Source organism: Tasmannia lanceolata, unplaced genomic scaffold (genome assembly GCF_043159265.1).
Source record: "Tasmannia lanceolata isolate RefF3 unplaced genomic scaffold, GAP_Taslan_0.1 ptg000015l, whole genome shotgun sequence".
Lineage (NCBI taxonomy): Eukaryota > Viridiplantae > Streptophyta > Magnoliopsida > Canellales > Winteraceae > Tasmannia > Tasmannia lanceolata.
Window position 1 is genome coordinate 21,565,159 of NW_027518692.1, and position 18,484 is coordinate 21,583,642.

The 18,484-nt window shown below is 39.2% G+C and overlaps 1 protein-coding gene across 1 annotated transcript; it reads right to left on the minus strand.

Annotated features, from left to right (window-relative positions):
* Window positions 1-295: 295 nt before the first annotated feature.
* Window positions 296-17,189, minus strand: LOC143845368 (RGG repeats nuclear RNA binding protein A-like). Its single transcript, XM_077353681.1, has 6 exons — window positions 16,832-17,189; window positions 15,487-15,970; window positions 14,961-15,105; window positions 963-1,121; window positions 799-861; window positions 296-716 (listed from the first exon to the last, which is right to left on the minus strand). Exons 1-6 carry the CDS (start codon window positions 17,001-17,003, stop codon window positions 516-518), a joined length of 1,224 nt encoding a protein of 407 aa, XP_077209796.1. The 5' UTR covers window positions 17,004-17,189; the 3' UTR covers window positions 296-515.
* Between the last annotated feature and the right edge of the window lie 1,295 nt (window positions 17,190-18,484).

Sequence of the window (18,484 nt, forward strand, 5' to 3'; positions counted from 1 at the left end):
CAGACGTCTTCGTATCTGGGTAATACATAGTGTGACTGAACCAAGTGGGACTCGGATAACTGCATATACGAAATGAACACTCTAAAGGTTCTATTTGCACACAAAGACTGTCAACTTTTTGGAGAGAGTTGTGTCATTCAACTCAAGAAAATTTGGAAGTTTAAGCAGAGACTGGAAGCCAAAAGACAGATAACACTTCAATGACAGAATAATTAGCTTTGATACTAGACAATAACTAAATGAATGAGGGGGGCAGAGCACAGGTAAAAAAGGAAAAGCATGATTAAAAACCATGAGGAAAAAGCATGATCAAAATTGATACCAAACAAAACAGCAAAACAGTAAGTGCGACAAAACAGTAACACAAATTTACATCACTGGAAGTAAAAAAAACATGTCTTCTCCAAATACAGAAAACTCATTATTTTTCTTGATCCAGGCATCAACTATTCCAAATCAGAAATGAGTGAAATTCTGAAGATGTAAGAAAATGTCACATCTGAATTCATGAATTTCTATTTTCCACCCAATGTCGGAAATTGTCCTGGATCCTCAATAGAGGGAGCCACTACTGTGCTTGTGCTACCACCATGGAAACCGCCTCTGAACTGCCCACGTTCACCACGATCTCCACGCCCCCTGCCACGGCCTCGGCCACCAGGACTATAGTACCTTCCACCTTCAGCCGGCTTTAAAAACTCATTGATGCTAAGGGACTAACAAGAAAAAAGGTTCCCATCATGGATGACTATAGGAAGCTACTAAGAATAAGGAAAATTAAAGTAGAAAGTCACTCACCTTTTTTACCCTTTCATCCCTCTCAGCATTTTCTTTTCGTTTCGCCAAATCTTTGTCAGAACCCTATTGAGGTGCGTCATTGTATAAGAGACCACAAACAAAACTAATCAAATTAATTCAGTAAATATAAACCAATAAAGACAATCCAAAGAAAGCAAGCTTACCAACTTAATGAAAATCTCATCGTTTCCCTTCTTAATAGAAAGCTGCTGCATAGATTCAAACTCTTTGTCAAAATCAACCTTCCTCTCTTCAGCCTTCATCGCAAGTAGGGATTTGCGCTTCTCTTCCAGCACTTTCTGATACTCTTCCAGAGTCATTTCCTATTTAACACATATAAGAAGCAATGACATTATTTAAGAACCACCAACAGAAATAAATTTCCTCTCACAAATAACTAGCTATGCGCCAGTGAGCAACCAAACTAACTACTACGATGGTAATTTGGCCAGTAGGACCTTTGGTAAGAGGTGCCCCCCCACAAACACCAGTTTCATCAAATTGCACATCAACTTTGTCAACCATTATATTTTCAGAGTGTTGTTTTTTTCCTTCTGTTTTTCGGAATAGATGGATAACAAAGAAAGCTTTATTAAGAAAAAAATGGTAGAAATGTTTCATAATCAAATAGACAAGATGTCAACAGGACTTGGTTAACACAATTTTGGAAATTACAACAAATTTTATTTTGATAATTGACACTGACACCTATTTGTGTGTGTCTGAATAATTCCTTCTCTAGATTGAAGATGGTTATTACGTAAGTGCCAACTGCGTAGGTTGAAGGTGAACTGGGTCCTCAGTGTGTGCGAGGAGATGAATATGGCATCAAAGAAATCCTAGATTTTAGTAGGAATTGGCCCATTTTCAACACATCCTGAAGGGCCCCAATGATATAATGGTGGATATCGATTAAAAGCCACAGGCTAAGGTGACTTTAGATGACTCCTTTGCCTAGTTAAATCAGAAACAAGACCACAAGCTGGAGGATGCGTTTAGAAGGCTGTGAACCGAACATATCAATTGCTAATAACTCTTATAAGTGTAAAAGGGCAGCCCGGTGCACGAGGATCCCCCCATTGCAGGGTCTGGGGAGGGCTAGATGTACGCAGCCTTACCCCTGCTTTGCAGAGAGGCTGTTTCCGTGACTCGAAGCCGTGACCACAAGGTCACAATGGAGCTACCTTACCGTTGTGCCAAGGCTCACCCTCTAGTACTCTGATAAGTGTAGTCGAAGAAAATATGTGCTTGGGAAATCACCAATGATTATGCCCATCCACCAAGGGGATAAATTATTGAACCACGTACTAAACATAGACAATAATAGCACAAACCACTTTCACAGTATACTATGAGCTTGTCAAAGCCCCATGATGTAATAATGGTTAGGGGGAGTTGAGTCATCTGCTGATTTCAATCACAGCAGTAAGAAGAACAATAAAGGTGCTTTGTAGTCTAGTGGGAGGGGTCGTGCAAGGGAATAAAGAAATAAGTTTACAGGGGTTTTTGGATGGGTTAGGTAGACTGCTGAGGCAATCGTAGGGTTGATATAACTGCTTTGGAGGCATGTTGGCATGGTTTAGGACTGATGAAGATAGGAATGAGAGGACAGTTGTAGAGAATGTTGGGGTGGATGGTTGAGATGGATTACTGGGAACATAATGCAAACCTAGGGTTCGCAGGTGACTTTCTCAGAATTTAAAGCAAATAAAAGATTCAGTGATGTGAGGGCCTGGGATAAAAAGTGAGAAAGGAGGGGCATATGTTGGTGTGGACATCCCCCACATCTAGGATAAAAAATTATGACTAAAAGTAGAAATAAATCTTAAATAAAAGAACTAAAAAAAGTCTCTCATAAAAAACACTAACTAAAATCAAGTATATGACTGACAGATCACATCAGAACATCAACGGGAAACATAAAAGATAGGGACTGTGGTGATGGCATGGCACCATGGACTGAGAACAGATTTAAGATGATCAATTGGACAGTGCAGGGAGTCAATACAGATAGCAAAGGTTGGGGCCGCAGGTATAGGCTCAAATTGGGTTCTTGGGTTTAAGGTGGCCGAAGGGATGAGGGATTGATTTTAAGGCTTTTGGTTGAATATTAGAGAATGCAGGTCTGAATTTTAGGACTGTCCTTGAATCTGTGGACAGATCAATTAAGGATCAAGAAGGATCAAGCTGGGGCTGTCAGTGAAATATGTTGGAAAAGGAGTGGGGAAAACAAGGATGGTAATCGGCGGGTTGGCGGTGATGGAAGGCTAACTTAGTGAATTGCAAACACATCTCCGGAAGCAGAATTCAAGAACAAGAACTGAAAGTAAAGGAGATAAATCAACAAAGGTGAGGAAGAAAACCTACAATCACTATAGGGTTTCCTTGGAGTCACAACTCAGGCAGAGCATCACACTCCAATAGCACAAGATGTTGCAAGACTGAAAATTGTATCTCAAAGAGGGGCTAGGCCAAATGCCTTGCAGGTATAGGCAAAGTAAACCCATCACCAAGTGAGTATGTGTTGTAGGACTCTATATACCACAATCTACAACACACAAGATGCAATCACAACTTTCCATCCAGAGAAGAGACTAAACATGGACTCTTGGTTGCAAAAAGTCTAAAACTCGGACCCTTATTTACCTAAGACATGGATTCTTGGTTGCTAAAACGCAGACTCTAGTTATATCACAATCGACAACACAATCACATCTTTCCAGTTATATCACAATCTACAACACATAAGACACAATCACATCTTTCCACCTGGACGAGAGTGAAGAAACTAAACACAGACTCTTGGTTCCTAAAGAGAGAAGTCATAAATACACTAATTTATGTGGCCCACAGAAGAAAAGGGAGTGAATATATCACTTCCTAAATAAAACTCTAAATAAACTCCATATACAAAAGTGAGTCTATTCCCCACGAAAATATGCCTCTTCTCTATGGTTGCAAGTTATATGTGGGCTCTCTGGGTTCAATTATTAAGTAATGTGAATTAAAAAGATAACGGAATTGACTAAACTCGTAACTTGAAAAATGGGACAACTGTCGCCATTAGCTGGGTAATCTCCCACGTGGTCCCCACTCCAACATCCTCATGCCAAATCAAGATTGAATCTTTGGAATTGAGTCCTTGGCATCTCCTACAGTAAACTTTTAGGGCCTGCTTTAGATTCTTATCATCTCTCCCCAGTTGAAATGAACTCTATCTTGACAAGTTAAAAGCATGGGATTGTTTTTTTAATTATTATTCACAGATATTGGCGCTAAAATGTTGGAAATCCTAGCTATAATCCACGTGTATATTGATTAGGGGTGTCAACGGATCCGCTTCGGATCGGATCCACCTATGTCACAGTCACGATCCATTCAAATTCCTTATCGGTCGGGTCGGATTCGGATTGTTCTTCGGATCCTACTTTCCACGTCACGATCATGATCCATTTTAATTCGGACCGTCCATCGGAGTGTCCTATTATGTCCCACTAAGCTAAGTACACAATTAATTTTTTCTAAAAAAGAGTTAGAATGCCAGTCAACTCTTAGTGTGTCTATATGCATTTTCTTCAAATAAATTATTTTGTTTATGTTTAATCTGGGTGAAATAATGCTTGTAAACAATAAAATTAGGGAAATGATTTCAGCTCAACTATGTTTTGATACATGCACTCATGTATCTTGTCTTTTAGCCTTTAATTGTCATGTAAGTTCTTTTTGGGAACCGTAAAAACCCCTTTACAGCTCTTTAAATACTAAAAATCAAGAAACATGAGCGTCTTGTATCAAAACATGTTTGTGTTGAAATCATTTCCCTAAAATTAATCTAAATTACATATATGAATATAATGTATAACTATTAATCTATTATCAAAGAATATGATGTATTACAATAACATTTAGTAATATCAAAATGATGAACTAATAGTATATTCATGACAGCATATAAGCTCAATAGACTAGCATAATGAAAGCATAATGGAGGTGCTGCTATTTTGAGGTGATTATAGAGCGGTGGCCGGGACTTAGAAGAGGTGGTGGAAGTGGCGTAAGGGGGGAGATGGTGGAGAGGATCAGTGGCCGGAGGAGGAGCTCTAAATTTCTTCTTATCCTCTCCTCTCTCTTCTTGAAATCTTATAGCAAAAGAAAAAAAAAACCCTAAAACACGAGAGGCGAGAAGTCGCTTTTCAGTCATGAAATCGCACTCCACTTAATTAATTATTGGTTTTGACGAAAATACACTTCAAAAAATTATTAACATTATGAAAATTTGGAGGGCATTTGGGTAAAACGGTTCGGATTGTGACTATCCAGTGGATATCTCTTGCAAGCCCATATCCAATCCAAAAATTTCCGGATCCCACATTTGATGATCCAAAATAAGCCCATGAATCCTATTGATATGTTTAGATCCTGTTCATTAACATTCGGATTCGGAGGATCCATCGGACCATCTGGATCCATTGACACCCCTAATTCTGATAGGGGACGATGATGCAGAGTCGGATAGCGTCAACGGAAGCTTTGATACCAAATGACGCGGGGTAGGCGTAGCGGAAGCTTTGCTAAAGATCAAGGTTTTAAATTTCGGTGGAAATCCTGTAAAATCATGGACACATGCAAATGATAGAATTTAACGATGAAATTCCTGGAAATGTTTGAATAAGCTCAAATATACACTTAGAAACCATCACATAACCAAGACAACCATACATATTGTTTCAAGAACATCGAACATCTAGTGAAATGCATTGCTGCATGTGTCTAAAAAGTTATTTGTAACGACCCGATTTTCCATCAAGTCGTTACGAGCAAAAGAAAGCAAAAATCATGGAAATATTTTTTTTTTTTTTTTTAATATCAGCAACCACGATAAAATCTTATTCCAAAATACTCACAATAACAACTGCCATTCTTCTTTCATAACTAAAATGTTCCTTATAATAATATCGACATTTCAATTATTTCTCCCATCGCTTTATGCTCCTAAATATCCTCATGCGCAAATGCACCCTCGTGGGCATCCTCTAATCCTGGGGAGAAAACAACGTCAGATGTATCAGAGGAGGGGAGCTGCTAACCAGGCTAATGTCCCTAATAATGATGGACATGAACTAGTTCAGCCCGGTGCGCATGGCCAGGATGGACCTGACCCAGCTCAACCCCAAAAGCAGGATGGTCTGCAAATGCTGGCAGAGATTCTTAGACAAAATCAGATAGCTAATCAGACTGCCCTTCAGGCCATCACAGCCAATCTCGGGGCTCGTCAAGAGCCGAGATATCATGAGGATATCACTCAAGTCCATAGGCAGTTCAGGGACTACCATCCCTCTGAATTTAATGGAGAAGGAGAACCCTTAGCAGCTGACCATTGGCTAGTTGAAATGGAAAGGATCTTTGCAATGATAAATTGCACTGATACTCAAAGGATCCGCCTTGCATCATTCCAACTAAAGGACGATGCCGGTGTTTGGTGGCAAACAGTAGAAGAAAATTACCCGACGGTTAGGAATGAAACTTGGGGTCAGTTCAAATCACGATTCAATAATCAATTTTTCCCTTCGCATGTCAAGGACCAGTTAGTAGGACAGTTTGCAGAACTGAAGCAAGGAACGTTGACGGTGGCTCGATATGGGGCCAAGTTTAGGGCTTTGTCGTGCTATGCCCCAGGTTATGCAGCGACAGAAAATGATAAGGTTAGAAAATTTGTAAGCGGTCTTCGCCCTTCCATTCGGGCGAGTATTATAAATCTCGGATCACGGACGTTGGCCGAGGCATGTGAGAAGGCAGAGGTGGCAGAAGACTGTGAAAAAAAAATTAGTACAAGTGGATAGGTCTCAAACGATTACTAGCAAAACTTGTGCCCCCACTGTGGAAAGATTCACGTTGGGCAATGCTGGAGAACCATGGCAGTATGTTTTAACTGCGGAGACCCTAACCACAGAAGAAGGGATTGCCCTAAGGCACCAGCCTTCATCCAAAACCGCCCACCTTCGCCACAATATCAACCGATACAAACAAATCAGCAGAACCATGGAAGAAGAAATCAGTACCGCCCTCTGACCCAAGATAAGAACGCACAGCCAGGAACTGAAAAGCGTTTCTTCGCCCTAATCAACAATGACAACGAGGTACAGGATGGGGCAACAGAAGGTCAGAAAACTTATTTATAAATTATTTATCATATTGGTTACTAATTGGTTTAGAAATTTCGTTAAAAGTATGGATTATGGGAAACAAGGGAAATCATAGGAGTAAAATGTCTGCCTAGAATAGAAGATTAGTAGCATTTAAGAGGCAGTGCAGGTTACGTCAGAAATTGGGATCAGTAAAAGCATACGATCTACGGAGTTAAGGAGCCTAGAGGTAATTTTATCGATCTCGGAAGAAATAGTTAAAACCTTTTGCGCCTTAGACCGCCTAAAAAGGAAAATTTTGAGGATAACTCAAACCGATGTTATTGTAAAATTAGGACTTACAAGTTGATTTCTAATCAAAATTAGGACTTACAAAGTAAAGGAGATGATCTTAGAATTTATTGAGATTTCCTCTGACTCCGAGGAAGAACTGGAAAAAAAAAAATTTTGAAGAAGAAAACCAAGAAGAAGAAGAACCAGCAGGAGGGGAACCAAGAGGATCCTGAGGAGGAACCTGCTCATATCTAACAAGACATCATCAACATATCATCTTACTCATTCGGCGATCATACGCCCTTACATTCAGAAGATGAAGTCACTAGCAAACGTCGCAGATTGTCAGCCTTCGGTATGTACTAGATGTATATGAGGACGGCAATTACGACGACGATTACGACAGTGGTAGTGACTGAGAGATAGGTATGTACCATTATTACCATTCCATTTTAATGCTTAGACACTATGATATCTAGGTTATGGGCGTAGGAATTTCGAGGACGAAATTTTTTTTTTAGGGGGGTAGAATGTAACAACCACCTATTCAAAGTTACTGTTCACCAGTAGGTCTCACATCAACTACCACCTATTCAAAGTTACTGTTCACCAGCAGCTACCACCTATTCAAAGTTACTGTTCACCAGCAGGTCTCAAAGTTACTGTTCACCAGTAGGTCCCACACTAGCGGGCCCCACAACAAGTAGGTTCCACAACAAGTAGGTCCCACACAAGCAGGACCCACAAATAGCGGGACTCAACGCCAGCAGGATGAAAATACTAATTAAATATGGAGCAGTTGCGCCAACGAAAGACGACGAAAATAATAATAAATGATATAATAATTCAAGTACTATTCAAGCAAATAAAATAATAATATAATAATTCAAGTTACTATTCAAGCAAATAAAATAATAATATAATAATTCAAGTTACTATTTAAGCAAATAAAATAATAATATAATAATTCAAGTTAAGCCTATAAATAGAGGCTCGCAGAAAGAGTAAGAGGAGACGGCTCGCAGAAAGAGTAAGAGGAGAAGGCTCGCAGCAAGAGTAAGAGGAGAAGGCTCGCAGAAAGAGTAAGAGGAGAAGGAAAAGAAAATCTGAGAAGGAAAAGGAAATCTGAGAGAGGAGAAGGAAAAAGAAAATCCGAGAGAGGAGAAGGAAAGGAAATCCAATTCAAGGTAAGTCTGTCAATGAACTACTAAGAATAGTGACATGTGGGGTCCACATGAATAGTGACATGTGGGGTCCACATGAATAGTGACATATGGGGTCCACATGAATAGTGACATGTGGGGTTCACATGAATAGTAATATATGGTTCACATGAATAGTAACATGTGGGGTCCATATGAATAGTGTCTGCTGGGCCCCATGATCTTGAAATATGAATTTGATAACAAATAATATGGGGTCCACAGGGAACATTATTTTGGACATAGATGGACATTACCTGGATAGAAAGGACACTACCTTAAAATATGAATTTGATGATAACTGCTACTTTTTGGGCCCACTTGGTAGGGAGGCATACACGTGCAAGGTGGGACCACCCTCAAATTGGGGTATATCATCTTTGGTGGAAGTTTGATATCAAAAATGGGACAGCAGTATAGCGCCTCAAAAGGAGTGTCTATGACAAAACAGAATGTGGATATGATTTTATCTTCAGGATGATGCCCCTCACACTCTCACTTAGAGGCCGTCCCAATATATATACATCCGAGGTCTTTACAAGGCAGGTGATACATAACTTTGCTCGTACGGCTTTCAATTTATCCAACAAGAATGGTGAAGTATTTGATTTACATTGTTTCTAAGTTATTCTATATTATATGTTGAAATGGATTCAGTTTAAATTGTATTTATTTGAAATGATTCTGAAAATCTCGAGGAAAGGTAGGAAAGGTTGCTGGGCTGTATATGAGAAGTTTCTCCTCACTATGTAGACGTGTTTTAAAACTGGGGAGGGCGTGGACCCAAAAGGGCAGTGACCCAAAAGGGCATGACCCAGAACCGGATAATAGCGGACAATATCTACATGGGTAGGATCGGGATTTCACATCATGGTATCAGGGCTGGACCTTCCATCATATTGGAAAAAAGTATTTGTTCAGTGTATTTGAATTGAAGTGTATTTGAATTGAATTCTGGTTTAGAAAATCTCTATAAATTATCATATTGGAAAAGTATTTGTTCAGTTTATTTGAATTGAATTCTGGTTTAGAAAATCTCTATGAATTATTATGTTGGAAAAGTATTTGAATGTTATTTCAATAAATATGGATCTTGATCTGCTGTTTAGATTGAACTATCATACCTGTCAGGTTACTATCACTCTGCTTGACGTTGTTTTCTCCCCAGGATTAGAGGATGCCCACGAGGGTGCATTTGCGCATGAGGATATTTAGGAGCATAAAGCGATGGGAGAAATAATTGAAATGTCGATATTATTATAAGGAACATTTTAGTTATGAAAGAAGAATGGCAGTTGTTATTGTGAGTATTTTGGAATAAGATTTTATCGTGGTTGCTGATATAAAAATATATATATATATTTCCATGATTTTTGCTTTTGCTCGTAACGACTTGATGGAAAATCGGGTCGTTACAGTTTTGGTATCAGAGCCCGGGTTTACGGAGAACCTAGTGCTTGTGGGTAGATTATAGGATTGGGGTAGACAATTAAGACTTGTCGATCAAAATATATGCACTCTGATTTCTATACCCTTAAAGGGAAGACACAATAGTAAATTTTAATACATACTCAATTAATGACAACAAAGTAACCTGGCAGGTATGATAGTTCAATCCAAACAGCAGATCAAGATCCATATTTATTCAAATAACATTCAAATACTTTTCCAACATAATAATTCATAGAGATTTTCTAAACCAGAATTCAATTCAAATAAACTGAACAAATACTTTTCCAATATGATAATTTATAGAGATTTTCTAAACCAGAATTCAATTCAAATACACTTCAATTCAAATACACTGAACAAATACTTTTTTCCAATATGATGGAAGGTCCAGCCCTGATACCATGATGTGAAATCCCGATCCTACTCATGTAGATATTGTCCGCTATTATCCGGTTCTGGGTCATGCCCTTTTGGGTCACTGCCCTTTTGGGTCCACGCCCTCCCCAGTTTTAAAACACGTCTACATAGTGAGGAGAAACTTCTCATATACAGCCCAGCAACCTTTCCTACCTTTCCTCGAGATTTTCAGAATCATTTCAAATAAATACAATTTAAACTGAATCCATTTCAACATATAATATAGAATAACTTAGAAACAATGTAAATCAAATACTTCACCATTCTTGTTGGATAAATTGAAAGCCGTACGAGCAAAGTTATGTATCACCTGCCTTGTAAAGACCTCGGATGTATATATATTGGGACGGCCTCTAAGTGAGAGTGTGAGGGGCATCATCCTGAAGATAAAATCATATCCACGTTCTGTTTTGTCATACACTCCTTTTGAGGCGCTATACTGCTGTCCCATTTTTGATATCAAACTTCCACCAAAGATGATATACCCCAATTTGAGGGTGGTCCCACCTTGCACGTGTATGCCTCCCTACCAAGTGGGCCCAAAAAGTAGCAGTTATCATCAAATTCATATTTTAAGGTAGTGTCCTTTCTATCCAGGTAATGTCCATCTATGTCCAAAATAATGTTCCCTGTGGACCCCATATTATTTGTTATCAAATTCATATTTCAAGATCATGGCGCCCAGCAGACACTATTCATATGGACCCCACATGTTACTATTCATGTGAACCATATATTACTATTCATGTGGACCCCATATGTCACTATTCATGTGGACCCCACATGTCACTTATTCATGTGGACCCCACATGTCACTTATTCATGTGGACCCCACATGTCACTATTCATGTGGACCCCACATGTCACTATTCTTAGTAGTTCATTGACAGACTTACCTTGAATTGGATTTCCTTTCCTTCTCCTCTCTCGGATTTTCTTTTTCCTTCTCCTCTCTCAGATTTCCTTTTCCTTCTCAGATTTTCTTTTCCTTCTCCTCTTACTCTTTCTGCGAGCCTTCTCCTCTTACTCTTGCTGCGAGCCTTCTCCTCTTACTCTTTCTGCGAGCCGTCTCCTCTTACTCTTTCTGCGAGCCTCTATTTATAGGCTTAACTTGAATTATTATATTATTATTTTATTTGCTTAAATAGTAACTTGAATTATTATATTATTATTTTATTTGCTTGAATAGTAACTTGAATTATTATATTATTATTTTATTTGCTTGAATAGTAACTTGAATTATTATATCATTTATTATTATTTTCGTCGTCTTTCGTCGGCGCAACTGCTCCATATTTAATTAGTATTTTCATCCTGCTGGCGTTGGGTCCCGCTATTTGTGGGTCCTGCTTGTGTGGGACCTACTTGTTGTGGGGCCCGCTGGTGTGGGACCTACTGGTGAACAGTAACTTTGAGACCTACTGGTGAACAGTAACTTTGAATAGGTGGTAGCTGCTGGTGAACAGTAACTTTGAATAGGTGGTAGCTGCTGGTGAACAGTAACTTTGAATAGGTGGTAGTTGATGTGAGACCTACTGGTGAACAGTAACTTTGAATAGGTGGTTGTTACATTATTACATACCAATTTTCACATGTACTTCATATCAATATTTATATATAATACATGCACCATGATGGCTTGCATTGCCTATGAATATGAAATGTCTCTTGGCCTTGAAAACAGTTGAATATAGATGAAAATGGGTGTTTTGGTATATTGATTGAGCGTGATGCCTTTTTCTAAAGTGTGATGTGTCATATATCAGATCAGTTTTCTAGACCTACACTCTTATATTTCTTTCTCTCTTGCATCTTCATCTCTCTCTCTCTCTCTCTCTCTCTCTCTCTCTCTCTCTCTCTCTCCATGCACCTAGATGGCTTTGGCAAAGAAAGTAATATGTGCACCCCAGATTCGCATCACAGATCAAAACTAAGGCTTTGGAACTAAGTCATTGGCTTATCCTTTGGTACACTTTCAGGGGCTGCTTTAGATTGCTATCATATCTCTCTGGCAAAAAAAAGTTGACTCTGGCAAGTTAAAAGACAAAGTCCAAGCACTTTGTGATAGAGACGACCTTTCCACTTTATGAGGAACTACTACTAATAACCAAACATTTTTCAATTACCTCCTTGATTTTAGGAATGAAAATCAAAAGTGAAGTTGATTGTGAGGCTTAAGAATGAACATGACATTCCTAATAAGCGGTGAGATCTTCCACATTGAAGTTGAAGATTTCATAGATTCCCATGTCGTCAGTAAGTTCTAAAACATAAGAATTAGAAATAATTTTTTTACGATCTTGTATGGGCCAGCACTGCTTGAAGTTAAAAGCTCCTTTAGAAAACAATTCCTATTGAATCTACAGCATCACCAAAACACCTTAGAACTGAGCAAGGCGGCGATGTAAATCAGCACTTGATTGGTGGACTTCATTACTAAAGGTAGTTTTCCTGCAAACATCATTATGCAACTCATGCATGCCCTTGGCTTCTATGCTAGTCCTTGCTTCTGGCGGTACAGATACGAGGTTGGTATGCCTATGTGGCTGGATACCAGTGACCACTTCAAAGGGACTCCTTCCAATCTCTGTCACAAATATCATTCTCGGGAGTTTCTCGGCAAGAGAAAATCTAAGTATATATTAAATTCTTTTAGTTTTTTCGGGTTTACATCAGGGAAAAACGATAAAAATAAAATTATTTAAAAAATATAAAAATATATAGGGAAAATATCGGTATATTATCAGATATTTCCTGATAAAAATGAAAATATCGCTATATTTTTTAAATCTCGGGATTATTTCGTGATTTTATCGTTTTATCAAAATGTTGCGGTAAAAACGCTATGCTTTGAAAATATCGGAGATATTTGTGACATAGCTTCCAAGTGATCTACTGAGACTGAACTACTGTAAGCAAATTCAACCATTGGAAAAAGGTAACATTTTAGTTCCCTAAACAAAATTTTACCCATTCTAGTAGCAATGATCTTAATCCAGACAATCAATGTCTTTCAATAGAACATAATAATTCTAAGAGACTAAGACTAGTACACGTTCACGAAAGTATGCATTGTAGTAATCCGGAAGATGACATATCCCTTAAAACATGTTCATAGTTGTTCAACAAATGTGCATATAGCATACGACGAGGAAACAAAAATGCCTCAAACAGTTTGTGTTCACCCAATGGAGGGAGAAAATTGACAAAATATATAATAAACTACAATGCAATAGAACCAAGTTATTGTAATGGTCAATGTAAAGAGAGTATCGTGGCAAACATTTGTGTTAGAAAAAACAAAAAAAAATGTGAAACTGATAAAAAAAAAAATGCATACAGTAATACAAGATGTCATACAGCCATCATAAATCTTTAAACAATAGTAATCTAAACATTGCTAGAAACTATTTAAGAAATGAAGTGTTTAGGCAGACTTAGAAAGGTGAGCAAAGAAAACCATAACTTATCCTTTCCATTCTAGAAAAGTTAAAGATGAGTTCTACATGCCATAGGGGTGGTGCTGGCGCAGTCGGTCATCTGAGTTCTGCATGATATCTAAGGTTCTGTTGAGTTGCATTCCTCGGGTAGAATTCCCATGGAAATGACGTGGCAACAAGGGAAAAAAAGAAAAGAAAAAGAATTCCAGAAATGGGCATTCTGCTGACACAAACGATGGAAAGGAAAGATCTAGGAGAGAGAGAGAGAGAGAGGAAGTGAAGACAATGACAAATTCTTCTCTTCCAACGGTCTCAGAAACCTTAAGATCTGAAATTCACAAGAGGTCTTTCCCATTCTTTTGGATTTTCGAATAGCGCTTTCCGCAAGCTCGAGGGTTCCATGCTTCCACACCCGAAAGAAGGAAGCACCAAGTTTTGTTGTCTCTGTTTCTCAACACCAGAAGAGGAGATTCTGGTTTCTTTTCAGACGAGTAAAACCACATTGCATTTGAAAAAACGAAAAAATATGTATTAAAAAAAGAAAAGCACATTGCATTTAAACAAAATGAAAAAATAGTGTAAAAGCAAGTTGATCTAGGGCGACTGGATCGAGGGTTTTGGCAAGATCTTCAATGGGTGCCGTAAAGCAGAGATATATATATATATATATATATATATATATATATATATAGAGAGAGAGAGAGAGAGAGAGAGAGGTGTTCCGAGAATAGAGGCCAGGGACAAGAATCGTGCGTGCCTTTTTCCGCAAAAGAAAATGCCCTTTTCCTCTTCTACAAGAGGGAAAAGATATGACAGAAATGTGGGCCAAATAGGATTCCATGTCATTTCGCCCTTAGGCAAAGTAACACAAATGAACAGCGAGAGAATGATGTGTCCATGGAAAATCATCCGTTTTCCGCAAGTAGATCAACTCAACGGAACCTAAGTGACAAGGTAGTTGCCTAGTCATTTGTCTAAAACCATAGCTGATTTGTTAGGATAGTAATAAGCGAAGTCGATTTAGCATTGGCGAGGGACCCAGTTCAATAGCAGGGTAATCGCCGATGAGGCAATGAAAACAGTGCACTAACCCTCTACTATATGAGAAGGTCTGATTAATTTAAAGACTTTTACTGTCTGTTATTCCCTCCAAGAAGCATTCCACACCATCTCAATCAGATTAGTTAGAGACAAAGAACCAACTACAAACAAGACATAAACAAAGACGACTTTACCTTGTCCTCTGGTTCCTTCTCTTCTACCTCATTTACAGGACTTTCCTTGACCTCCTTCGCATCGGAAGTCGGTGCATCTTCCTGCTCCAGTTGTTTCTCAGGAGTCAAGACCTTATCTTCTGTGTTTGGAATTTCCTCAGGTTCCCTAATAATCAAACCCTTAACACAATTAGCACAGGTTTGCATAACGCAGCCGCGTATATGAAATATGCTAACTCATCCCTTGACAGCATATACAAATATAGCAGTTTGAGGTAATGAATCAAAACTAGCATGCCCAGAAATACAGATATACAAGAAAACTTTCCCTAATAATCAAACCCTTGACACAATTAGCACAGACAAGTTTGCATAAAGCAACCACATAAAGGAAATGTGCCAAAACTCATCCCATGAAAGTGTATACATAAATATAGCAATTTGAGGTAATGAATCAAAACCAACATACCCAGAATCACAAATGTACAAGAACACATACAAAAAGGTTTAAAATGACAAAAAAAGAGAGAAAATCAAAGAACTTAACTGTTCAATCACTTGATCCGTCGGCGTTCCCCAGTTACCACGACCCGCACCATCTCGCTTCATCTCAGGCCCACGGCCTGTCCTACTGTGACGCTCAAACTGCCTACGTGGAGGCCGCTCAGAATCTTCCCCAACCTCTCCATCTCTGTACCCACCACGCCTGCCTCCACCCTCTCCATCTCTGTACCCACCACGCCTACCTCCACCCTCTCCATCTCCATACCCGCCACGCCGACCACCACCACCACGGAAAGATTGCCGTGGGGGGCCATAGGTACCACGCTCCCTTTCCAAAGCCTTGTTCACCTCTCCATCTTCACCACCATCATAACCTCCTGAAAACCCATTAACATTCCCATTGCTCCCAAAATCCTTGTTCACACCAGGACCACCTCCACGCCCACCCCTACCACGCCCACCACCACCGCCACGGCCACGGTCACCGCCACGTAGTGCAGGCTCGGCATTGTTCCTAGCCTCTTTAACTGACAAAAAAATAAATAAATAAATAAAAAGTTAGAATCAATTTTCCTGATTTATGTTTCCTATTTTACATTCCCCAATTTTAATGCAAATCCTAGGCTATGATACCAAGTAGGTGCAAACCCTAGGTTTGCAGGTTACTTTCAAAGAATTTAGGAGCATAAATAAGTAAATGGATCGCATGGAAAAAACCCTAGGCTAAATAAATCTCATGAAAAAAATAACTAAAATAAGTATATGGCTAATGGATCACAAGTTTTTATATGGTGTAAGCCCTTATAGTCCCTTATTTTTCAAAAAGTACTGTACGGACCACATCATAGGATGATCCCATATGATATAATGCAGCATAGCCCCAAAATCGTTTCCATAGGATGATCCTAGCTCTCCGATCTATAGAGGTTTTCATAATATGCAGTTCCTCAAAAGATCGGAGGGTTGGGATCATCCTATAGAAATGATTTTTTGGGCACAGCCTATTTACGTTATGGCCCATCACATGGACGGTTTGGATCATCCTATAGTGTGATCCGTAGAGTACTGTTTGAAAAATAAGGGACTATAAGGGCTTACACCATATAAAAACTCAAAGGATCACATCAAATTTCTATATAATGTGCATGCCATATAGCTGTTCAGTAAGAAAATAATCACATAGAGTGCTTCAGCACATTGGAGGCCTGAGTTTCCCCAAATTAACTCATCTTTTTCCTCTTCCTGTATCATCATCTTCTCTATCTTCTGTTCTATCAAAAAAACTAAACCCTAGAGGCACAAAACTAAACCAAACTAAACCCTAGAAGCAATTTCTGAATTGAAAAAATAAAAAAAATAAAGAGAAAAAGCATTCGAATCGAAATTACCGGCTTGCGAGGGAGGAGGAGGCTTCGACGGAAGGTTCGCCGTAGCCGGAGTCTTTGACGGTGCCGGAGTCTTTGCCGGAGCCGGAACCTTCAGCTGCTGCTTGGCAATTAGCTGAGCCGGATCATCGTTATCGTCATCTCCGAGGAGATCGAAAGGGTTTACAGTCGCCATTTTTGCGAAGACTCGAGTAAGCGGGAACGGATCGACCAGAGAGAAACCCTAACCCTAGATATTCTGCAAATCCATTGATATAAAACCCTAAACCTAACCCTAGGTTTTCTTCACAGGAGGTTTTGAGAGCGGCGCGAAGAGAGAGAAAGAGAAATGATAGAAAGTAAGAACCCTAGCCGCTCTCAAATGAGTCCATATACCTCATCTCCTCAGTAAGGAATTATTATTTTACTATTTATTGTGCAATTACCGGAAGCCCCTTTGTGGAGACAATAACTACAAAAAGGCCACTACTTTTCCTAAATCGACCTAACTCACCGTAGATTAATCTGAACCGTCTATACGGTCGGGTTTGATTTGGATCTACTATGGCTCAAAATTTATGTTAAATCATGCAATCTTAACACCCAAAAATGTGTATTTTTGGTGTTGAATGGGAACTGTTGCTGCTAACTGTTCATTATTGGATGTTAGGATCCAAATGGACGGATCAGATCAATTAAAGGTGGGACCCACACTGTCAAAGAGGGCTTGCCTCACCGTATTACAGTGAGGGGCCCTACTCTTTATCAGAGAATATCGGGCCCACCATGAGACTAGGTAGTAAGAAATTCATATGAAGTGGATGAAGCGATTTTGGTTAATTTGTAATTCAGATAGGATCCACTTATATCTGACTCACAATCGATTAGGATATCTTATTAATTGGATCCTATTTAGAGTGTTCTTCATATCCTATTTCAATATCTGGGTCATGATTCATTTTGAATTTGACTGTCCATCGAAGTATATTAGGTCCTACCTATGTTGTACATAATTAGAATTTTGGAAAAAAGTTAGAATGCTGTGTCCACTATCAGAGTGTATTCACTCGGTTCATTCAGCTCGATCAACCCTTTATATGTGACTAATCTAAACTTCTAATGGCATGTTCGTTTTATTGTCCAAAATATCCTTGTTTCCATAAAATAACAAACATACCCTAAGGTTCACAGTACGGCGGGTTAGGCTGGATCGGGTTGAGGCCAACCCAAACTCAAGCCAGGAACCCAAGCCTCAAAGAAAACGGAACTTCTCCACCAAAGAAAAACAAAATCCCCAAAGGGTCAGAAGAAGTTGAGGAAGAGCAAGAGAATAAGGAAGTTTAGCCGCAAGATGATAGACTACCCGGATTATAGTAAAATGGCTTCACCTGAGTATGGGTATCGGCTCTAGAGATCACGTGCCTCCCATTACTCAAATCCAGCTCATGTATTTTCTTTTCTCTTACTTGTTTTGAGTTTGTCTTCAAGTGTACCATGCCCTCGGTTGTTCGGCCCTCTTCCTTAGACATTGTTCAAAGGATTGGGCAGTGGTCTTATTCCTACTATTGTATCATCTTTCCTTTTTTAATATTCTGGGGGGGGGGGGGAATCCCAAGCCTCAGGTTAAGGTGGGTCAATTCTAACCCAATGCAACTTTCCAAATCGAGTCAGGTTAGA

Coding starts and splice junctions, on each gene's coding strand:
- LOC143845368 (XM_077353681.1), bottom strand. CDS start 17,003: ATGGCGACTGTAAACCCTTTCGATCTCCTCGGAGATGACGATAACGAT. Junction 1,122..14,960: donor AGAAGGAACCAGAGGACAAG/GTAAAGTCGTCT, acceptor TGTGTTAAATAG/GAAATGACTCTGGAAGAGTA. Junction 862..962: donor ATGAGATTTTCATTAAGTTG/GTAAGCTTGCTT, acceptor GCACCTCAATAG/GGTTCTGACAAAGATTTGGC.